The sequence below is a fragment of the Ascaphus truei genome, chromosome 19, assembly GCF_040206685.1.
Source record: "Ascaphus truei isolate aAscTru1 chromosome 19, aAscTru1.hap1, whole genome shotgun sequence".
Taxonomy (NCBI): Eukaryota; Metazoa; Chordata; class Amphibia; order Anura; family Ascaphidae; genus Ascaphus; species Ascaphus truei.
In genome coordinates, this window is record NC_134501.1 from 5,019,385 (window position 1) to 5,044,228 (window position 24,844).

Consider the following 24,844-nt stretch of genomic DNA (forward strand, 5'->3'; position numbering starts at 1 on the left):
TGCTCAAACTGCCGCTGCTTTTCCTTGCACAAAAAAACATAAAACTGGTTACAAACCTGGCGGCAGCTACTGCCATTCCTTCGGGTAAAGGGGGAGAAAGCAAGCTTTTGGCAACTGGAGAGTCCCCCATGGAAACTTCTTTTGATTTGTGACATTTCTATAAAAGTACAATTACTTATTTATAATTTGTCTCCTTTTATTAGAGCTGGAAACATAGTTTTGACAAAGATTTTCATGAAATGCCAATCTATTATTCTTCTCAGATATTGATTTAAAATGTTCCATGGTGGATATGCAACTGAAATAATTACCTGCTAGGATTATTTTATACTTGTTTAGTAGTCCTGCAAATGTTCTTGAAAGCAAAAGCTTAGCACCACATCTGGAAACAGCTGCACAACGAGCAGCCCAGGTAGTTATGTTTCCTTGTCCTGTAACCCTATGAGTGATGTATTTGGCAAAGTGTGGTAACTAACTTAGTGTAGTCGGTAGTTCAAGGCATAGAGATTAGGGAAATACTGAAATAAAATATGAACAGAACTTGATTTTTTTTTTTTTTTCCTTCATTTTGTAGATAATTTTTGTTTGATCGATTTGGAACCGGACTTTCTGTGATATTTGCACTTTAACCTAAATTCCTTTTGTTCTTTCTATAACACTTTGTTACAGTGAACTTGAAGCAAGGCTGGATTGTGACGAGAAACAAGACTGTGCTAAGTAAGCGTTTTATGTTTCTGTTATAAGCTTAGAATAAATGTGTATTCATTAAAGATGCTGTATAAAGTACTAGTAGCCATTTGACACTGGAGAGGTGGTATTTTGTTATAGGTTTGGTGCCTTTTTATGGGCTAACTAACGGAGTTATTGTATACATTAAATTACAGTTGTGGAGCTTTTCGAACCTATGCAAGTCTCTTCATATAAGAAGCACACAATAAAGAGGCTTGTGAGGTTTTTGAATATTGGAATCACACAAGAACACTGAAAAAGTTAATATGTAACAGTACAACAAATATAAATTGTATGTGATGAGCCAGTCTTGAAACTCAGATATATGAAATTACCATGAGTCATAAAAAATAGAACGTTTATATAATGTTATTTGTAAAGAATGAGCTATGAATTTGCATAGTAACATCAAATCCTGGTGGGCCAAGAGAGGCAAATATACCTTCAATCTTGGATATCCAAAGACTGCCCCACTATATAAGCTATGCCACTAGCTGGTTAATGCAGGTTTGTTTGATTACTTAGTCATAGTAAAACCCTGTTCAATTATCTTGCTAAGCTCTGAGCCACTGGCCTCCTCTTGCAGTACTGACGTTGCACACGACCGTTCATGCTCTGGACAATAGCAATGTTCGTTGGTGCCACTGTCGGTGTGCTTCACATAAACTAAACTTTGTATGCTAATAGTAATTGATTTAAATCATCTGACAGTGTGATCTAAAGAAACTGATGCTTTCATGATCTAATACAGGGGCGTGCAAAGTTTTTTTTTTTTTTTTTTTTTTCCCCGCCCCCCCTCCCCCGTGTGCCGGCTCCAGAGCTCGCCCCCCCCCCCCCCCCCACTTCCCTGTGATCTGGGAGGGTCACGTGACCCTGCAGCATCGTTTGCCGTGTTTCCATGACGATACGTCACATGACCACGCATTGTCATGGCGACGTGACCAGAAGCCGGCTGAATCCCGGTAAGTTGAAGTTGCAGAGGTCACGCGGTCCCCTAGCATTTCGTTTAAATGCCTCAGGGAAGAGTGTGGGGCCTCTGCAACCTCCAGTGCTCCCCCCCCCCCAGAAAAATCTCACGCCCCCCAGTTTGCGCACCACTGATCTAATAGATCCCAGTGCTAACCTGAGTACTGTAACTAGGATAATTTCTGTGTCGTTATTCGATTTTAAAACCCATTATTTTATCTTATGGTTTTGTAAATAAAGTTTATTAAATTGAATTTCAAATATCATCCAGAAGGGTGACGGAGTGCCCACAACTGGGTTTACTTTTTCTTGTTTAGTTTATATCCTCAACATAACCCAGAGGAGCACTATCAGCACTAATACATTTATAGCTGAAGCGGGGGTACCATATCTAGTATATTTTCAATCAAAACAACCTTTGACATCCATAACGTCAACTAGAAGGTTCATAGAGTTTGTATGTTTCCATATTGCATCTCCCCCACCAAGATATGGTTCTTTTGGGAACAATTCCTATCTTCTATTCCATAGTCATTTATCCTTTTAATGTTAACCAAGAGATTATAGTTCCATCTTTCTGCCCAAAGTTCTCAGAGCATTAAGAATTAATATTTCAAGATCCAATGATTTTCGTGAAACCCAGAGGCTATGCAGCAGCTAAACGTTAAATTGCAAGGTGGATCTACTGTATATGGCAATATAAGAAGCCTACTGTATATAACATCTGGCCCAAATGCTCCAGAAACAAATTTGAAACTCATTCAACTAGGGCTGTGGCATCATTCTGGGCTGCAAAACACGAGCCTCGCAGAAAAAACCTGCAAGGCTGCAACATGATCCTCGCTTCGTATTTGGACATTCTAGACTCTGCAGAAACCGCTTTTTGGGGGAGGGAGGCAGTTCTTCAAGCAGCTGCTAAAGTTCCCCATCCATTTTTAAGTGCTCTGGGACACTTGTGTCATGCACTGCCACGGAGGTACTGCTAGAGGAAATTATCGGCAAGTATTAATTTCCCCATTCTCGTAGTCCTTCCGTGGCAGTGCATGCCTGGTTTTCTTTCCCTCTGTTTTCTTTTGGTATCACATTTTCTTGGGAGTATCCTGCTGACAACTGGACAGATGAGACAACTGGCTTGAGAGAGATGTGCTCCCTATATTGCACAGGACGGGCGTCGTCTGGTCTGTCCTATCTGCAGTGGGAGGGGCCTACTTCTCAGTGTCATGTACTGCCCTGGGTGGACTAGAAGGAAATTATTGGTGAATTAAAAAAATCTCTGTTTCTGTGCTTACTATCTCGGACACAAGTAGAATCCATGATCAAGCAGTAGGCCCACAATATGCTCTACTGCTGGAAATATTTGTACTTGAAATGTTACATTTTTGCTTGGTTTTCTATAGGTCTATACAACAAACAAATCTGTCAAGGCCATCTTACTGTATATGTCGATCCACTTAAGTTTCATAACCTTCAATAGGCTTGCATTTCTCAGCAAATATGGCTACTAGAACTCTATACAGTAACTTCATTCCCTGAGGGGGAAAAAAGTGATGGCTTACTGTATTGCAGCACTTTACTTTTGCATGGTAGTATTGCAGCATATATCAATGTGTAGATCTTGCTATCTGTTGTAGCTGGTAATATTTGAGTGGGGAGGGAAGACTTGTTCATTCTGACACTGTATAAATTAACTTTCAGACTTCTGCAGATTTTAAATCCAGAACCGTTAAAACTTTCAGATGATCAAGATAATGAGCAGGTACCGCTGAGATTCCTTGATGCTGAATTTCTTCTACATTGCCAATCTGTCATTTGTATCCTATTAAATAGATGATTGAGCCTGAATGTAAGCTTGCAGGGTAACAGAGCATTCACATAGGCAACTATAGATAGACCTATTGTAACTTTGAATTAAAAATATCAAATGTAGAGCACGTGTGCTTAACTGGTTTTACAATTTTCTCCTCATCCCTTCTTTTTCTCTCTGTTGGCAGAAACCAGTGTTCAAAGCCCCACGGCGTCCCATTGTGTTACGCAAAGCAATCGAACCATGCTCCACTCTTGAATCTGCACCACTTTCTTCTGATCTCAAAAAGGTGACAAATTACTATAGAGACTTTCAAAATATGTAGTGGAAGAATTATATTGATATAAATAAATACATGGGACTTGATTGGGGGGGGGGGGTAGCCCTTCAAATCTTGTTTATTTGAAAATTATTGCCATAGCATCTACAATCCCTTTTCTCAATGTTGCTTCTGGTTTAACAGGAAAAGATTGCAAAATACATTGTGTCAATACTGGCAGTCTTCTAAAAATACATTATCCAGCACCTTCCTGTGCAGTACTGGTACATTATAGGATCAAAGTAGGATGTAGATCAGGGGGGCGTAAACTGGGGGGGCGGGAGATTTTGCTCGGGGGGGGGGGGGAGGCGGGGGCCGCGGGCGATTGCAGAGGCCCCGCGCACTTCCCCAAGACATTTAAATTAAGTGCCGGGGGATCGTGTGAGGCCTTTGCAACTGTTTACTTACCGGGATTCAGCCGGCTGTGACGCGTCGCCATGGCAACGCGGCGTCATGATGCAGCAGTGCCATGTAACGTCACACGCGTCAAATAACGCCGCGGGTGACGTCGCATGACCCCGCAGCGTCATTTGACGCGGGTACCAGGTGGGAGGGCACACGAGAGCGGGAAAAGGAAGACAGGGGGCGCAGCAGGAAAAGTTTGTGCTCCCCTGATGTAGACAACTAAAAAGTGTAATTGAGAAATAATTGTTAAGTAAAAATTTGAAATGTATGCAAATTTTACTTATCCATATCTGCAGAAAATGCGTTATGAAAGAGCTTTGTATAAATTACAAGGTGTGTCTATATATGTATATATAAAAATAAAAAATGTTCGTATTGGTTCTTGCATTTTAAATACTTTAAATGTATTGGTGTAAGATAAGCTGGTTAATGCCATGAAATATTTTGCAGGCACTTATGCGGAGTTGTTACTCTGGACCAAATTTCACTGAATCCTACTGTTGGCCATCTGTAGCCCAGGGATATGATACAATAATGGTATCTTCTGATGGGATGAATCCCATGAACTATATACCTCCGATTCTCACTTTTTTGCACTTTGCTTCAGCAGCGTTCAAATTGCTGCCAGCTAGAAACGGGGTGAGTTGGAAACACTTCTTCAGTTATTAGCTGATAATAAAAAAAATAATGAAGCATTTTGAATCTCTGCAGGTTGATCTGAATACTCCTAGATGTGTTTAGACGCGTTGTTATCAAGAAAGCTGTTATCAGCAACACAGTGAATGCATTTATATCGATCACGTTTTTTTGGTAAACTTTTAGGTATTTCTTCCCCTAATGTTTAGCATCTGAGATATTGATTTTGCAAGGTGTGTAGAATATATTTTCCTCCACATTTTTGCCGTGAATTTATTCATGGTTTAAATTGCTTCATTTATGATAGTATAAGTGTTGGTCCAACAAAGTTTTTATATTGGCACAACATGGCAATTTTCTGCACAAGCATTGCATATCTTTAGCAACACAGTAAATAATTTTCGTTTTGTGGTTTTCTAACTATCGAAATGTACACTTGTCATTTTAGCCTCTTGCAGTGTTCATCTGCCCTGGGTGGAAGAAAGCTCATATTGTGCATGATCTGCTTCTGAAGTACGGCAGATATACCAGGCCACTAAATCCCATGTTAATTTTGGTTGGTCTGAAAAAGTCAGAATACGAAAGTATGAGCCTTCGACCGGGATGTAAGTTATGCAAAACCTTTCTGATGTTAGTAAAATACACACATTTGTTGCAATCTACACAGCTTTGAAACTAAGTTAGGATAAGAAGTCCTACTCCAAAGCTTAAAAAGAATTGTTATTAACAATCTAGTCTCCTTTTCCTCATAAACATTGGGAAAAATATGAGATATAGTCACCAATGGTTGATCTATGATTCGTTTCTTCAGAAAACTCATTGTGTTTACAGTTCTATGTGTAGATGTATGTATGTCCTGTTTAAAAGATTTACTCAGTGGCCTTAAGCATTGATAAGTTTGGTATGTTTGAATATCAAAAGGTGTTTTTTTTTTTCTTCCCCCTCTTAACTGTTTGCTGTTAATTGACCAACTGGAACAAGCTGATTTATTGGGGTTGGGGGAAGGTCATGTGACTGCTTTAGATGTATAAAACACATATCCCCCTTGCATTGGCAAGGTAGCATTGGCATCTTAAGAGTGATCATTTTAAGTGACAATAATAGTTAGACTATAGTTTGACTAGAGGGACTGGGGACTGCATCCTTTCTGCAAACTTTTCCTCAAGTCAGCAAACGGTGAGCTTATATGACCACACTTTGATCCCATGCTGTTAACCTGCATATTTTAACCCCACACCCCTTTACAACTTATTTCACTGCAGCCTTTACCAAAACTGACTGCACAAAAATAACTCCCACACCAACTCAGCCCACTGAAACCCAGAACTGACTCTAGCATTGCAATGCAGCAAAACATTTGACAAGGAACAGGCACACCCCGGCTCTTTAGTCTGCACACACTCACTTTGCTCACAACAGCTCCATGCAGCACTGCCTACCTCTGGCATCATGAACCTGCTATGTATCTTAACTTTTTTCTTTCTCCTGGCCTCATGGAGATGTTACTCCCTCTATCCACTACAAACTCCTCCATCCTGGCACTCACCCAACATCACCATACACCCTGGACTACTCAAAAGCCTTTCACTATTTACGGAATGTTGGTGGAGAACTCTAAAAACCAGCACACCAACCACTGCTCACTCTAATGGCAAACACGACAAATTTACAAGTTGCAAACAACTACCCAAATTTCTGCTCATACTATTATTCTCTTTAGCAGGTGATATTGAACCTAACCCAAGTCCTCCCATTTCAAATCTGTCCCATGCCCCTGAGAATTCCACCTTTAAATTCCAAAAAGGGCTATCTGTCGCCCATATAAATATCCGGAGCCTGCTGCCCAAACTGGACGAACTAAGGTCATGGTGCCTTATGCATAAACCCAAAGCCATCGTTCTGATACTCCATTTTTAGGAGAGATAGGTCCAAGAGAGGAGGAGGTGTGTTATTTTATATTGCAGACACATTACAATTTACACTGTTAAATTGGCCCCCAAGCCCACCTTCTTTTGAATTTCTATTTGGCAAAATCTGCCTCCCATTTTCCAAGCCCATCTTGCTCGCTGGCATCTACCGCCCCCCCTAAAGCCCCTCTACAATCCCTGGCTGATATCACCCAGTTTCTTGGCTCCATTTCCTCTCTGAACGAGAAGAGTGAGCTGCTAGTTTTTGGGGATTTCAACTTCAACTGGCTTGACCCTAAAAACCATAAAATCCAGATACAACTCAAGTCACTTAACCTATCACAACTCATTTCCCAACCCACACGGACAAATTCGCATAACCATTCCTTGCTAGACTGGATTCTCTCCTCAAACCCCAGCAGAATCCAATCCTCTGGCATCCTTCCTGATATTTTCAGTGACCATGCAATAGTGTACTGTGTAAGGAAAATTAAAACGCCCCATTCAAGCCCTAAAGTTCTCCTCACTAGAACATTTAAAAACTTTAACCCACAACAGTTTCTGGATGACCTTACCAACTGCCCATGGAACAGAATCGATTTAATTCCCAACCCTGATTCTGCGCTCTACTATTTCCAATCCGAGTTCTTAAAACTCTGCGATACCCATGCTCCACTATGCAAAATAAGGGTACGGGGGGCCCATCTTCCATGGGTTACATCTGACCTTATTGCACTCTACCAGCTCAGGGATACCTTGTGGAAAAGCTACAAAGTAACTGGCACTACCAAGGAACTCAATCACTACAGATGCCTGCGAAACATGTGCACAAGGCAAACAAGGCACGCAAAAGCACAATACAGGCATACCCCGGTTTAAGGACACTCATTTTAAGTACACTCGCGAGTAAGTACATATCGCTCAATAGGAAACCGGCAGCTCGCGCATGCGCCTGTCAGCACGTCCTGAACAGCAATACCGGCTCCCTACCTGTACCGAAGCTGTGCGCAAGCGGAGAGACTATAGAATAGAGCCTGTTACAAATGCGTTATTTACATCAGTTATGCACGTATATGACGATTGCCGTACAGAACATGCATTGATAAGTGGGTAAAAGGTAGTGCTTCACTTTAAGTACATTTTCGCTTTACATACATGCTCCGGTCCCATTGCATACGTTAATGCGGGGTATGCCTGTATTACTCTGACAATCTCCACCAAAATACATCAAACCCAGCTAACTTCTGGAAGGTTATCAACAATATATTCCAGCCTCCTAACCATCAACAACCAAGTAATATCACTAAGGGGGGATATTACTCTGACAAACCCCACTGACATTGCAAATGCATTCAATGATTACTTTGTGGGGTGTGCCACTAACTTATTAGCAAAACGCAGCCCAAACCACAAACCTGAATCTCATCCTGGGACTGCCCACATAGCCCCACCCCCTCCCAACACTGCCCACAATTTTCAATTTAGCCCAGTATCTGAAGAGGAGATTACACAAGCGCTCCTCAAACTAAAACTAAGCAGCCAATGTGGACCTGACTTACTACAATCTAGGTTCCTACGACTTGGTGCCCCAGCCATTGCCAAACCAATTGCTTCCATAGTCAACTCTATCCTGTCTGCAGGCCATACCCCGAAGACCTGGAAAACTGCCAGAGTTGTCCCAATCTTCAAAAGTGGGGACAAAAACACTCTCAAACTACAGGCCAATCTCACTTCTCCCAATTCTATCCAAAGTCATGAAAAAATGTGTCCACTCCCAATTAAGCGATTACTATACCAAGACAAATTTCCCTAGCCAATTCCAATCTGGCTTTCGTCCCAAACACTCCACCGTAACTACCCTGCTAAAAGTTTGCAATGAAATCCAGTGTGGAATGGAACGGGGACAACTCACTGGTGCAGTATTCCTAGATTTTGCCAAGGCTTTTGATACAGTTGATCATGCTATCCTGCTTAACAAACTCCAGAGCTCTGGAATAGGGAAGCATGCTTTAAACTGGTTTTAGTCCTACCTATCAGGAAGATCCCAACATGTGTCCATCTCAGGCTCTAACTCCAACCCCCTGGATATCACCTGTGGTGTCCCGCAAGGCTCTTTTCTGGGGCCCCTACTCTTCTCAGTGTTCATTAATGATCTTCCCACAGCTTGTAAGGAAGCCTCAATACACATGTATGCAGATGACGCAATCCTATATGCACACAGCCATAGCCTCTCTGACCTTCGACACATACTTCAGTCTGACTTTTTGAGACTCGAAAACTGGATTTCCCAAAACAAACTGTTTTTAAACACTGACAAGACTGTAACAATGGTATTTGGGACCAAGACTAAATTTTTAAAGCTTCCAGCGACTGAGCTCCAGATTAGAACCAACGCTAACACCACCCTAACCCCTGTCACTAGTTTTAAATACGTGGGCTTATGGTTTGACTCCCACTTAACATTCGGGATGCACATTGATACCCTGACAACCAAGACCTATGCTAAACTAGGGGTACTTTACAGGAACAAATCCTCCCTAAGTCTCCTGGTCAGAAAGCGTATCGCACAGCAGATGCTAATGCCAATTATTGACTATGGAGACATAGTATATGGCACGGCACCTCAAACCCACCTTAGCAAACTTGACACCCTCTACAATTCAATTTGTCGTTTTGTTCTCCAATGCAACTACAACACACATCACTGCGAAATGCTCAAAGAACTAGATTGGTCAACACTAGAGTCTAGGCGCAAAGTTCACCTTTCCTGTCTTGCCTTTAAATTCTTCATGGGCAAGCTTCCCAGCTATCTGAACAAGCTCCTCGCCCCTACCACATGCAGCACCTATCACCTGAGATTAGACTCCAAAAGACTGTTCATGGTCCCAAGGCTCAACAAAGTATCCGGCCGCTCCTCCTCTTACTGTGCACCCCAAAACTGGAACAACCTACCAGAGACTCTCACATCCACCACCAGTTTAAGTTCTTTCAAATCTAAGGCTGTCTCACATTTTAATCTGGTCTGTAACTGTTTCATTCGCCCATAATATATATTTTCTTTAACTGTGCATGCAATGTCTTGTATATAATGTATACCCTGTTGATTTATGTAACTTTATTTGTAACCATGTATTATTTGTCCTAACTCTATGCCCAGGACATACTTGAAAACGAGAGGTAACTCTCAATGTATTACTTCCTGGTAAAATATTTTATAAATAAATAAATATAGCGCCATTAATGTACATAGCGCTTCACAGCAGTAATAAATGTGACAATCCTATAAATAACAAATATAAATAACACCATATAAAGAGGAAATGTGCTTCAGACAAAAAAGTAACATTTAGGAAAAGGAGTACCTGATCCGAAGAGCTTACAATCTAATTGGTTGATAGGAAGAACGTACAGAGACAGTAGGAGGGTGTTCTGGTAAGTGCGTCAGCAAGAGGCCAAGGTTGATGTATAAGGTATATAGTATCAGCCACGGAGCTACTCATATGCTTCCTTAAGCAGGTGTGTTTTGAGGTGGTTCTTAAATGTTGATATAGAGGGTGCTAGTCGGATATTGAGGGGAAGGGCATTCCAGAGGTGTGGGGCAGTCAGGGAGAAGAGTTTAAGCTGGTAGAGGGCTTTAGATACAAAAGGGGTAGAGAGGACATCCTTAAGCAGAATGCAAGAGTCGGGATGGTGCATAGCGAGAAATTAGGGCTGAGATGTAAGGGGGAGCAGAAGAGTGTAAAGCTTTAAAAGTGAGGAGGAGAATTGTGTGTGATACGGGATTGATAGGAAGCCAGGAGAGGGATTTCAGCGGGGGCTGGGGGGGGGGGGAGAGGCAGAAATCAACGGACAATATGTCCTAAAATACAATTATACTATGGTGAGAATCAGCATGCCCAAGATAAGTAGCAGAGTATAGTCGAGGTTCAAGGAACCCAGAGACCACTAAATCCCTTAATATATAAACAGAACATAATGAAAGGGAACCTGCACACTCATAAAAAGTATGTAAATCAATAAAGTATTTGACTGAAAGTAAGCATAAAAAAACACCATGCATAGTGAATAGAGACATACAGATAAGATGAAACAAACAGGACTAAGAGTAAGATACAGCTATATGTAAAGAATATTTAACTCCGCGTCAGGTTTTGATTTAGCCACTGATTGAGCCTCCTTTCCAGAAGCTGGGATCTTCTTAAAACCTGACCTGTTCGGGGGGATTCTTGAGAACTGGAGTTGAGCACCACGGACTGGTGATAATTTTTTTATGTTTTGCTCTGAAATACCAACTCCCATTTTTTTTTTTTTTTTTTGTCCTTTTAAAATTCAGGTGAAGTGATTGTGACTACACCACACAGCCTTCTGAGGTTTTTGGAACACCATGGCCTGCTATTTCTAAGGCTTTGTCATCTTGTATTAGATGAGGTTGAGCTGCTATTTTCCAAATCCAGGGAACAAGTAGGTTGGATTCTTTCTAACATCTCTTCTAAACAATGCATTGTGGATGCAAACCTTGAGCCACTCATTAAATTGTTAGATCTCGGTTTTAGTTCTAATAGTAGCATGAGTGTAAATACTTCGCTTGGTTTAAGGTATTCATATTTGGCAGAAAATGACCAGGAGAGTGTTCCATTTGCATGTCTTAGACAGATCTGCAACCCTGCCTGCCTTTCATCATTATCGCCCAGCATACAGTGCTTCGCTGCAGTTTCGAAAACAGCGCTCTGTGGGTAGGTTTACCTGCTCTGCATCTTAACCCAGGCTGTGATGAAAAGCTGTGCAATGTAGAAAGCATAAACTTATAAGCGTCCATGTCAAAATGGATTTGAAGCATAAGGTGGCACTGTGTGCTCATTTACATGTCATTTCCCATAATCCCTTGCAGTGGAAGCACTGTATGCTGGGCGATAATGATGAAAGGCAGGGTTGCAGACCTGTCTTAAGACATGCAAATGAGCACACAGTAATATTTCCATTTGCTATATGCTTTACGGTGGAGTTTTTTTTTGTTTGTGTCTGTGTGTGTGTGTGTGTGTGTCTCTATATACTGTTATTAACGGTAATTGTTGCCTCCAGATACTAACAATTTTAGAAAACTATAAGAAAACGGTTGCAGTTGAAGACCGGGACAGTGCGCCACAACAGATAGTCGCCATTGGAAAGGTTTGGCACAAAGAAATGGAACATTTATTACATTATACAACAGACCCACAGGTCATAATTACCAAAATGGAACAGGCTGCGGTCTTTGGAAATGTGCAGCAGGTATAGTTCCTTGTATTGAATACCTTTTTTGCTTATTTAAAGGTAATGTTTGTTGAATTTGCGTTTTTCCCTACTGCCATGATCGGTATTAATAAGACATACGGCAAATTGAACATTGGAGCATTTGATGCATAAACTTAAGACGTACGTTTTAGAACACGCTCGGTTATTCACACATTTAAACACTTTCTTCTTGGAGTTGTACTGTAACAGGGAATGGTATCTGTGAGGTATTTGTTGTCATTCTTTGAATAGTTGTCCAGCACTCGATGGAAACCAAACTCTTGTTTCTTCACAACATAGCAGAACTTTTTAGTTTAAAATGGGTTTTCTAATCCATATCAAACAATTTGTAATGTTCTTATTGTTCTGGCACTGTTCATGACCAGGGAGGTTCCAGGTGGTTCCCCTCTCCCCCCGCCTTGTACCCACATGCAACGTACAAATAAAGACAGGAAACGGGAGCTGGAGGTAAAATGGCCGCGGCTATTTATTTATACAGAAAACCTAATGGGGTAAATGCACTCCCTGCCAGAGTGTGCTCCTTTGTCAGGAGGGGGAGGGGACGGTCAGCCGGCCCTCGAACCGCTGACCTCGTGTCCCCTACGCGAGCGGGCTCTCGAGGTCATGGATAACTGACCTTGCCCACTCGTACTCCCCCCGGGCTCAAACGGCCCAGCTCCCAGTCTGGCAAGAACAAGCACCTACCCCCCAAGAGCCGCCGCGACAAAGGCAAAACTGGACAATGACCCCTCCTGCTCGGAACCTCGTCCTTTCACTCAGCACATTATCAGCTGTTCGTGCTGTAACGGAACAAAGAACCATTAACACGGCATACAATGCATATGTCCACATTCCTGGGAATACCCTGCCCTGCTCAACCTTCTGCTGCCGTTCATTACATGATTGCAATCACTAACTAAGGGGATGGGTGGGTGGGAAATCGTCTGGCGGGCAGCCAAAGAGGATGTGCTGCCCGCCAGCCTGGCCTTAAGTAGGCCTTCCGTGAACTCCTCCCCTGTGCTGGGGAGGGAGGTGTGGGGGCGGGCCAGCGAGGGGAAGGCCGGACCCCCCCGGTCATGAAGCCCCCCCGCCTATGGCTAGGGGGTGCCGCTTGACCAGGGAGGTTCCAGGTGGTTCCCCTCTCCCCCCGCCTTGTACCCACATGCAACGTACAAATAAAGACAGGAAACGGGAGCTGGAGGTAAAATGGCCGCGGCTATTTATTTATACAGAAAACCTAATGGGGTAAATGCACTCCCTGCCAGAGTGTGCTCCTTTGTCAGGAGGGGGAGGGGACGGTCAGCCGGCCCTCGAACCGCTGACCTCGTGTCCCCTACGCGAGCGGGCTCTCGAGGTCATGGATAACTGACCTTGCCCACTCGTACTCCCCCCGGGCTCAAACGGCCCAGCTCCCAGTCTGGCAAGAACAAGCACCTACCCCCCAAGAGCCGCCACCGACGGGCCTATTTAACCCCCCTTAAACTAGGCCCGTACCGCCAACCCTCCAGACCCTCTCGAAGCCTTCCCGGAAACTGAAATAAGTCTATCCCGCCTGGCACGCCTAGCAGCGGGACCCATGCTCCTCTACCAGCCCAGCTTGTCCTTACCATTTACCTGGGGCTGCCAATCGCGCCTGGAGAAGTAATTACTCAACTTGCCATGGTTTTTAAAGATGCCCTGAGAATCGCTTTTTTCGCTGCACTATCCCTCACCCGGTCCCGGACATACCCACCTCCGGAGCCGCAGGCCGCCTTTGCCCAGCGCTATCTGGGATTTCGCCTTTTTAACTGCTGCAGGCTTCTTACCCGCCCTCAGCGACCCCTGGGGAATAGACCCTGGCAGTGGACTGGGCCACGCCTCCTCCCTTGCTCGCTCTGTGTCACACACTGCAAGCCTTGACGCCTTGCCCTATCTCCTCGATGCCGCCCTACACGCAACTCCTTACCATTACCCGATACGCCATATGCCGTACCTTCCACGGCGTGTCCCCATCAACCGCCCGCCGGGGCTGTTCCACCATCTGTGCAGTGCGTGATGCTGCCGGGTGGGTCCGCTACCGTGCCCCTGACCCCGGCCGTGGCTGAAGAATTGAAAGACACCGGGGTCCGGCTGATGGAACTGGAGTGGGATTCGCGGTGCCAGTGACATCTGGCCGTGGCCATTGTGGCCTCTCGTGAGGAAGAGACCTGTGCCGCGACTTGGTTCGCCCTTCACCCGATGCCGTCTCCACGTAGTCGAACCATGCTGGGTTCTCTGCTCTCCGAAACACATTGGCACCAACCGCGGTTGCGGTTGGCCGTCTTGGTCTCCTTGGCCCTGCCGACTCTGCAGGCGAAATCCTGACAGTGACACCGCCCGCGTTAGCAACGGGCGGCCGTGTGGCGTGCCGTGACGCCCTGTTCTGCGTCACGGTGGCTGGAAGTCGCCGCCCCTCCTTCGCGGGCCGACCTGCGCGCCGATCCGCCGTGTCCTGCGTCCCAGCGGTCAAAGTCCTCCCCACCATCGCTGAGGCCCGACCTGGCCGCTGTGACGCCCTGCCTCGCGGTACCGTGACCGAGGGCTGCCGCCCTGCGTGCGGTTGCTGAACTTCGCCTGCCGCCTTGCACTGCAGCACCCTCCGCGCTCCTTTCCTGTGGAGCGCGGCCTCTCTGCCTGCCGCCTGTCTAGCGCGCAATGCTGCCTGGAGACTGTTGCCTGACGCGTTGTGCTGCAGCGCCCTCTGCTTCCCCTTCCCGCGGGGAGCAGCTATACACGCGCGCATCTACGCGCGCCCATACACTCGCACGCATCCACGTGCGCCTGCATCCACGCGCGCCCACACCCTGCGTCCCAGCAGTCGAAGTCTTCCCCACCATTGCTGAGGCCCGACCTGGCCGCTGTGACGCCCTGCCTCACGGTACCGTGACCGAGGGCTGCCGCCTTGCGTGCGGTTGCTGAACTTCGACTGCCGCCTTGCACTGCAGCACCCTCCGCGCTCCCTTCCTGTGGAGCGCGGCTTCTCTGCATGCCGCCGGTCTAGCGCGCAATGGTGCCTGGGGACTGTCGCCTGACGCGTTGTGCTGCAGCGCCCTCTGCTTCCCCTTCCCGCGGGGAGCAGCCTTAGTGCCACGTGCTGGTTTCGCAGAGAACAACGCCTGCAGCCACCGATCCAACCATGCCTCGTCATGGTTTTCCGCCTCGACTTGAAGAAGGCGTAACTGCTCTGCCATTGATGCCATGCAGCCCGCTTCCCGTATGATTTTCCAAAATTTTTGCGCGACGGGGCACCGGCCCGTCCCTACCCGTCCCTGCTTGCACGGGTCGCGACTATTGCCTGCCCCAGGATTAGCAACCCAGGGCCTCACGCGCTGTGACCGCGTGCCTCCGCCAGCCCCTCTCCCCGCACAGCAAACCGTATGCACCCGCGCGCATTTCCGTGTGCCCATATACACCCGCGCGCATTTCCGTGTGCCCATATACACCCGCGCACATTCCCGTGTGCCCATATACACCCGCGCGCACCCATATAAACCCGCGCGCACCTGCGTGTGCCCTACTCTGTGAAGTGTGCTTGCTGAGACTATTTAAAGGGCGCGCTAGGCTAGGGCAACTATGCCAACCACCAGAGCCGCCATAAATCCAAGAGGGGAAAACAAAGATCACCGCTGAAATAAGCCATGCAACCAGCATTCGATCGCCGTCCTGCTCCGTGCTCGGAGATCACACCTTTGCAGTTCTGCTCGGGCCTTCGCTAGCAAGAACATTCAAGCGCACACTTAAACCGGCCACCCCCACCACCATACCTGGCCAAGGGACTATAACGTAGGTGCACCAACGCAGGCTGCCCAGTTCCCCCTTAGGAACATAATTGCCTGACGAGGCGAATAAGGTAGGTTTGCCAGTCCTCATCGGTATGGCTTCCACCAATTAGCCACCAAATGGGGGTGGGGGAGTCACCTTTCCCATATCATGGGTAATGTCTTTGATTGATTCAAAGTGTCTTCATGTGTGTACCCAGTCCTGTGAGACACCAGCACCTCACACCATCTGTGCTGTTTACCTTGCTCTCAAGGCAGCACCACACCTCAGTCAACTGAAGCCGCTTAACCAGAACCTTAACGCAATAGCAGACTCTACCATCAAAACCCCATCCACTATTAGACGGCTTGAATATCAAAACGGTCACCTTAACCGAACTCCTGAAGAACTATTCGAGGAAATGCAGTGCAAATTGCTGCTAAACAAATTTTAAAGAGTATGCCACCCGGCTGGACAGAGGTAGACAAGATCAGCTCAAAACAATAAACGTTCCTCTACCCTGCATTCAAACCAGTTCGCTACCAACACGTGGCACGACTATAATCGTACCTGTCCCCCTTGCCCCTACCGCGCCATGCAGCTCCCCTATTCGTTATTATAACCACGGTAACACGCCTCTACGTATGTCCATACGCGCCCCCCCAAGTGTACCCATACGCACGCCTCTCAGTGTGCCCATGCACGACTCTCCGTGCGCGCTCATCGCCGTGTGCCCATATACACACGCGCGGGTCTCCGTGTGCCCATATACACACGCGCGCCTCTCCGTGTGCCCATGTACACTCGCGCGCCTCTCCGTGTGCCCATGTATACACGCGCGCATCTCCGTGTGACCTTATACACGCGCGCATCTCCGTGTGCCCATATACACACGCGCGCGCGCGCATCTCCGTGTGACCTTATACACGCGCGGGTCTCCGTGTGCCCATATACACACGCGCGCATCTCCGTGTGCCCATGTACACTCGCGCGCATCTCCGTGTGCCCATGTACACTCGCGCGCATCTCCGTGTGCCCATGTACACTCGCGCGCATCTCCGTGTGCCCATGTACACTCGCGCGCATCTCCGTGTGCCCATGTACACTCGCGCGCATCTCCGTGTGCCCATGTACACTCGCGCGCATCTCCGTGTGCCCATGTACACACGCGCGCATCTCCGTGTGCCCATGTACACACGCGCGCATCTCCGTGTGCCCATATACACACGCGCGCATCTCAGTGTGACCTTATACACGCATGCTTCTCCGTGTGACCTTATACACACGCGCGCATCTCCGTGTGACCTTATACACACGCGCGCATCTCCGTGTGACCTTATACACACGCGCGCATCTCCGTGTGACCTTATACACACGCGCGCATCTCCATGTGACCTTACACCCGCGCCTCTCCGTGACCTTATACACACGCGCGTATCCCCGTGACTTTACACGCACACACGCGCATCCCCGCGTGCCCACATACACACGCGCATCTCCGTGTGCCCATATAAACACGCGCACATACACCTGCATGCGCATCTCCGTGTGCCCATATACACACACGCGCGCATCTCCGTGTGCCCATATACACACGCGCACATCTACGTGTGTCCCTATACACACGCGCACATCTACGTGTGGCCCTATACACATGCGCGCCTATACACCCACACCTCCATGTGACCTTAAACCCGCGCGCGCCTCTCCGTGTGACCTTATACACACGCGCGCATCCCCGTGTGACCTTATACGCACACACGCGCATCTCCGAGTGCCCATATACACCCACGTGCGCCCATATACACCCACGTGCGCATCTCCGTGTGCCCATATACACACGAGCACATACACCCGCGTGCGCATCTCCCTGTGCCCATATACACACGCGCGCATCTCCGTGTGCCCATATACACACGCGCACATCTACGTGTGCCCATACACCCACGCGCGCATCTACGTGCCCATACACGCGCGCGCGCCCATATGCCCCCATCTCCGTGTGCCCATACGCCCTCGCACACATCCACATGTGCCCATACACACCCGCACACCTCTACGTGTGCCCATCCACGTCCACGTGTGCCCATCCACGTCCACGTGTGCCCATCCACGTCCACGTGTGCCCATCCACGTCCACGTGTGCCCATCCACGTCCACGTGTGCCCATCCACGCGTGCCCATACATGCACACGTGTGCCCATACCCACACACACACGTCTACGCGTGCCCCCCCGTACCCATCTATGTGTGCCTCTACACCAGCTTACACATCTACGTGCATTTATTTAGTTATAAAATATCTTACCAGGAAGTAATACCTTGAGAGTTACCTCTCGTTTTCAAGTATGTCCTACACACGTATACACCCAAATGTGACTACATACATTCATCCCCATGTGCCTACCCATATGTCCATCTACCCGTGCCCACGCACCTATCCACCCACACATGCGCCTCCGCACGCACGCATCCACATGCGCCCACCCACATGAATTAATTGGGGAATCCAGATAAAAGTAACCATGCATAAATGCTTAACATTGTGATTCCCATTCACAAGTAATTATGTAATATTCACTAGGAGTATATTTATATAGCTTATAATGTCCCAAGATAAAGAGCTCTATTGACACCATATAACTCCCGATGCAGCATATTCTGAGTATGAGACCATAAGAGGGGGGGAGGCACCCTGCAACATGCCGCGGGGGCAGGCTCCCCCGCCAACCCGAGTCCGCTCCCCCATGTGGGAAGCTTTTGCCAGCCTATCTGCCCCGTCCCCCCGCGCGGGCGGGCAACTGCCGCCGGGAGCAGAGTCAGGCACCCACTTGCTCATGCCCCGAGCGCATCAGCGTATGTCCCCCGCACCTAAACTTGAACTGCGGGAGCAGACCGCAGCGCCAACCTTGGCCGCCCTCCACCCTCGCACTTACCGGGCCGGGGCCGCAACCACTAAGAGCGGCTGCCCTAGCATATACATATATCCACCTACGTATACATGCCTATATACACATACATATATCCATGCGTAACCGCACAAACACCTATGTCTGTCTGCGCATCCTAACAAACTGTATATACATATACATATACATATACATATACATATATATCCACCTACGCATACACCTATTTATACATACGTATATACCTATCTCCATACAAACCCACATACCTGACATATATACACACCCCTACCACACACATATATACACACCCATATCACACACATATACCCATACAACGTTATTTATTATAGATTTTTCCCGGCCGGCCCCCCCCTGTACAGCCCACCTCACGCATACATTTTAACGACCCCACATGTGTGGGGGGGGGGGGGCGCGGGAGCAGCCGCCTCTCCAGCCGCATGGCTGACCGGTCCACCCCAACCCCACTGCCCCGAGACCACTAACGAAAGGGGGGAGGGGTAGGAGGGGCCTCTGCCCGCGCTACACTCCCCATCGGGAGACGGAAGGCCCGCACCACGTGGGACTGCGCCCCAGCCCCCGAGCGGGCCGCGAGCAGCCGCATGGGGCACAAACGGCGAATTTCCGCGCGGGCTGCATGCCTCGGCCGGACCTCCCCGCCGGGGTGCCCTTGCCGATGGCAGCCACCGCGGGGCTATGCGGATGGAGGAGGCACCCGCCCGCACAACGCTGCGGGAGCAGGTAGCCCCCACCCCCAGGGAAAGAAGCGGGGAAAACCCCGTCAGGCCCCTTCTGCCCGTCAGACCCCCTGTCCCGAGACCACCACTCCCCGCCTGCAGCTGCCGCGGCACAGGCCTAAATCCGACCCCCCCAGCTCCATGTTGCGCGCCGCAGATGGAGGATGGGGACGGGCCGCTACACTAAGGGGTCCCTCTCCTCCCTGCATCCCGCCTCCCCCCTCACCGCCGATTCAAAAATCGCGGCTATACAGGAGGGGGGAGTGCCCAGGATTGACCCCCCCTTTTCGGGGCCTTACCTTAATTTAACCTGCAGGGAGGAGAGGGACGTCCAAATCGTCTGGCGGGCAGCCAAAGAGGATGTGCTGCCCGCCAGCCTGGCCTTAAGTAGGCCTTCCGTGAACTCCTCCCCTGTGCTGGGGAGGGAGGTGTGGGGGCGGGCCAGCGAGGGGAAGGCCGGACCCCCCCGGTCATGAAGCCCCCCCGCCTATGGCTAGGGGGTGCCGCTTTCAAATAAGATACCTATTTTCTAACGCTTTTACTTTACCCTTCTCCACTGAAGTATACCTATGCAAGCGAAATAATGGTTCAATGAAATCTCTATCTTGAGTTGTGTTGATATATTTCTTTTCCTTAGGTGGTACAGCTTTGTTTAGACTGTGAGAAAATGTCAGTATTGCTGAGGACTTTAGATTTTACACCAAGTAATGCTCAAAAGATCTTGATTTTCACTAAATCAGATGATGAATCCGAATTGGTTTACAAAGTAAGTATGCATTCTGCTTTTTATATATCACTTGTGACCACCTTGTCTTTCACAGGTCTGCAACCCTGCTTCTCCCTATTATCTCTTGGCATACAATGCTACCACTGCAGCCAGGGATTCTGGGAAATGACATGCAAATTAACACACAGTGTCACCTTTGCTTCATGTCCATGTTAACATGGGACCCTATAAGCTTATGCCTGCCACATTACACAGCTTTTATTTTTATATGAACTCCATGTGCAGGGTTGACATGAACTCCTTTACTGCAAGTGAGGCAGCGAAAGGGGTAAATGCAGTATTTTTTGTTTTCATCTATAGTGTTCTCTCTATTGTATCCACGTTGTACAGAAATCCTAGTCCTTACAACAGGAAATTAAAGCGTCCCAAAAATACCAAGGCCACAAATGTATTCCTGTGGAAAGTGGCCCCCTAGCCATCAGCGGGGGGAGGGGGGATCTCCTGACTGGGGGGCTGACCTTCTCTCTAACCCGCCCCCACACCTCCCTCCCCTAACCCGGGGATGGACTACGTAAGGCCTATTTAAGGCCCTGCTGGCGGGGAGCGCAGCCCGTTCGCGAAGGGGACACAAGGTCATCGGTTCAAGGGCTGGCTGACTGTCCCCTCCCCCTCCTGTCAAATGAGCACTCTGGCAGGGAGTGGCATATACCCCATTAGGTATTTGTTATAAATAAGTAGCCGAAGCCTTTTATACCTCCAGTTCCGGTTCCTGACGTAATTTGTACGTGGGTTCGGGGCGGGGGGGAGAGGGGAGCCACCTTGCAGCCTCACTGGTCAAGAAAAGACACCACTTATACCATTTCCTGTCCAAGCCCAAGCCCAAATAAATATCTCTTCAAAATGATAAATATTCATAGATGTGTTAGAAGGGTTCATCGTGGTCAACTTCTACAGGGGTGGCCAACCCCACTCCTCCAGGGCCATCAGCAGGCTAGGTATTGGGGATATCCCTGATTCAGCACAGGTGGCTCGGTTATTGTGACTGAGCCACTTGTGCTGAAGCAAGGGATATCCTTAAAGTTGTCTACTTCTGATCTACAAGTACCACAGTAGTTTTAGTTGGTGAATATAGCTTTATAGATTGTTTACATGGATAGATTACATAAATATGAATTTGCCACATTGTAGTATTCAACCCATTGTACATGTAATTAAATGAGAATTAAAACAAATGTTCACGTATGTGCTATATTACATGAGAGCAGTAACAATGTTAGAACCATGATTAGGTTATTGGTTGTACACTGTTTCTTTTCTCTACAGCTTTATATGAAATATCTAAACAATACAAGTCATCCTACTTAGCCAATATTGCCACTGTATTGGGATATTTAAAGTTATGCATATTAAAGACAAAACAACCCCCACTCCTTCCCACCCCCGCAAAAATGCAGAGATTGCTACTTCAAAAAAAATTGAATTTATTGATTACAGTATGTAGCTGGTATTTTGTCCTTTGGTAAAATGTTAACACTGATATACAGGCATACCCCGTATTAACGTACACAATGAGACCGGAGCATGTATGTAAAGCGAAAATGTACTTAAAGTGAAGCACTACCTTTTTCCCACTTATTGATGCATGTACTGTACTGCAATCGTCACATACGTGCATAACTGATGTAAATAACGCATTTTGTAACAGGCTCTATAGTCTCCCCGCTTGCGCACAGCTCCGGTACAGGTAGGGAGCCGGTATTGCTGTTCAGGACGTGCTGACAGGCGCATGCGCGAGCTGCCATTTGCCTATTGGGCGATATGTCCTTACTCACGAGTGTACTTAAAGCGAGTGTCCTTAAACCGGGGTATGCCTGTACTGATGATTAGAGAAACAAGTTTCTGAATGGTTTATGATCAAGTGTGGCCGTTCCTTCAAGGATCAAAATGAACTAATGATGATGGTGACATAAACGTAAGTGATTGACATACAATCATTTTGGGGGTGGGGGGAGAGCATAATCGCATGTATTTGAAGGAAAGGAGAACGGCCCTTTAAAGATTCATATTACATTAAAGTCCTTGTAATCTGATTTTGTATTGAGATGAAACACATGAGTTAATATACCAGGTTAATGGAAAACATTACATTTACAAACATAAAAACATAAAACAAAAAGAGGACAGCGCGGCTTCCATAGCGTAATACTGTATTTACTAGTGGTATAGTAGATAGATCAAGGACACTTACAGTGTGTAAATGAATAAAAAACAGTGGTTAAAAATCTTTGACATCACCCGCGGGACCCTCCGTTTGTAGTTCCACGTGAACTAGATGGCAGCGTCATCTAGTAGCCGATTGAAGACACCTTTTGCTGTTTGGGGCTTTTTTTCCCTTTTTCTCCACCCCCCCCCCCTCTTTTCCCTTCCCCTTTCCCTGTTTGTGTGTTTTGTGCTATTTTGTCTGTTTGTCCACAGTAGCGTACTGATACATCTTCTATGTACATTGTTACATCTTGTTTATTATTATTTATTAATATTTATTTGTATCTATCTATTTGTCCAGTTTCTAGTTAGCGCAGCAGTTTTTCTTTTTTCCTTTTAAAACATAAAAACATATACATTGTTTGTAGTCTGCGTCATCCATATAAAGATGGTAAAATTACAGATCACGAATAATAGTGTTATAATGGTCAGCCACGGGTGTGAGGCGCTTGCTACAGTTTGTGGACCATCTTTTATTTTTAAATGATGCAATTAAGATGCCCCTTCCTTGTTTTGTTTTTTAGGCAGTTCAAAACAATTCACTCTTCTGTCTACTGATCAATGAAAAACGTGTGCATGGTTTCAATCATGTATTAGAACAGTGGAAAAAAATGTTCAGTGCTGGTACACACGTGGTTCTGGGTAAGCATAGTTTTCCTTTCTAAAATTCAACAGAATTATCTTAATTTGCTGGAGGAACAGCTCAGTGAGTAAAGATTGACTCATGACACTGAACAGAGGAGCCTGGTTCTATTCCCGGTGGGTTAAATGAGTAGCTCGGTGAGTAAATTAATAATAATTAAAGACACTGAGTTTGAACCTGGTTCAGAGCCCGGTGTTGGCTTCTTGTGACATTGAGCAAGCGACTTTATCTCCCTGTGCCTCAGGCACCAAAATCATAGATTGTAAGCTCACCCGGGCAGGAACGGTGTCTGTAACATTCCTATGTGCTGTGTACCGCTCTCTATATTGTAATTGTGAAGCGCTTTGAGTCCCATTGGGAGAAAAGCACTATATGAAATATTAGTCATTATTATTAAATAGAGAACTTCAGTTTGGTACAAATATAATACAGTGTAGTGTTTCTGTTTAAAATGATTATTTTAACCTAGTTTACTTAATGTTTACAAAGCGTCTTAAATATTCCTTTACATACAGGGTGGCTAATGTAATTTATGGATATTATATTATGAATATGATATTGTTGTAAGGAAAATATTAACTTATTTTGCATAATTGACCAATTGGATGTCTAAGCAATTAAGATGACCAGAAGTGTCCCAAGTACTGCATGCAGTTTGTATTTGCACGTTTGAGTTTAAGTGCTGTTCTCTGCTCTGTTTTGCAGTTGTAACTGATGAATTTGTACCTCTGTTGGATGTCACGGATGCCACGTGTGTGATTCACTTCAGCTTCCCACAGAGTCCCAGTGTGTTTGGTTTACGCATGTTTTCCATGTCAGATCATTTTCAGAGTCAAATTGTAAAGGTAAAAACAAAAAGAAGCTTTCCTGATTAAATAGTTTTACTTCTGTTGTAAATATTTAAGAATTGTTATGTTATTTTTGCTTAAAAGTATGCAACTGACAATTTGCAGATGTCAATCCACATCATCTAGGCCTACGTGCCTGACTGAAATGAAGCATAAGCAATTTTGTCGTTTTAGGTAAAGGAGGGCAATTGTTTGAAAAATGTGAATATATACATTTTTTTTTTTTTTTTTTTCAGGAGAGGTTTTTTTTGAACGTTAGAATATTCTCTCATTTTTAGGGGAAATCTGCTTCTCCCTCCCCACCCCTCCCCCCCCTCCCTAAATATTCTCTCTATATTTTAAACAATTTACACCTTTTCAAATATTTGCTAATTATCAAATATAAAAGAAAAGTTAAAGAAAAAATAGTGCTGGCTCTTTAGCTCACATGAATGCGCAAATATTCTAGAAAATAAAGTTTTTGCAGCAAATTCAAATTTTGCCAATCTTTATTAAGTGAACCACAAATTGTGGAATAACTTGTCATCTGCAGGCTGAGCACACACTCGCACACACACATACATAATAAAAAAAACAGAGTTCAAACTCCATAGTATAGTAATCTTTACTTAACAGAAAGCCGTATATACAGATCCACTCACAGACGAATGAGATTCAGGATTCAGTATTGAAACTGGCAGATGCAGCGTCCTCTGAGTGGAAGTCCTCAATCCTTTCATACCATGAGCGATGCCTCAAAATAAACATCAAGAAAAGAGCTACCCCTATGCGTTTCGAGGAAGATGCCTCTTTATCGGGGGTTTCTACCTTTTTGTTGATGATCATTATAATCAGTGGCAGACAAAGCTGACTTGCCACATTTTCACTTATGTTTGACCATAAT

At 46.4% G+C, this 24,844-nt stretch overlaps 1 protein-coding gene across 3 annotated transcripts in view; it reads left to right on the plus strand.

Moving 5' to 3' along the window:
- TDRD12 (tudor domain containing 12) overlaps positions 1-24,844 on the plus strand; it is a 57,515-nt gene that overhangs the window by 14,534 nt on the left and 18,137 nt on the right. For all 3 annotated transcript variants that reach the window (XM_075576350.1, XM_075576349.1, XM_075576348.1), the window contains exons 10-19: positions 670-717; positions 3,391-3,451; positions 3,687-3,788; positions 4,674-4,862; positions 5,308-5,464; positions 11,100-11,227; positions 11,846-12,034; positions 20,119-20,247; positions 22,995-23,112; positions 23,819-23,958. In XM_075576350.1, the coding sequence (XP_075432465.1) occupies positions 670-717; positions 3,391-3,451; positions 3,687-3,788; positions 4,674-4,862; positions 5,308-5,464; positions 11,100-11,227; positions 11,846-12,034; positions 20,119-20,247; positions 22,995-23,112; positions 23,819-23,958 (1,261 nt within the window). The remainder of the gene's footprint in view (positions 1-669; positions 718-3,390; positions 3,452-3,686; positions 3,789-4,673; positions 4,863-5,307; positions 5,465-11,099; positions 11,228-11,845; positions 12,035-20,118; positions 20,248-22,994; positions 23,113-23,818; positions 23,959-24,844) is intronic.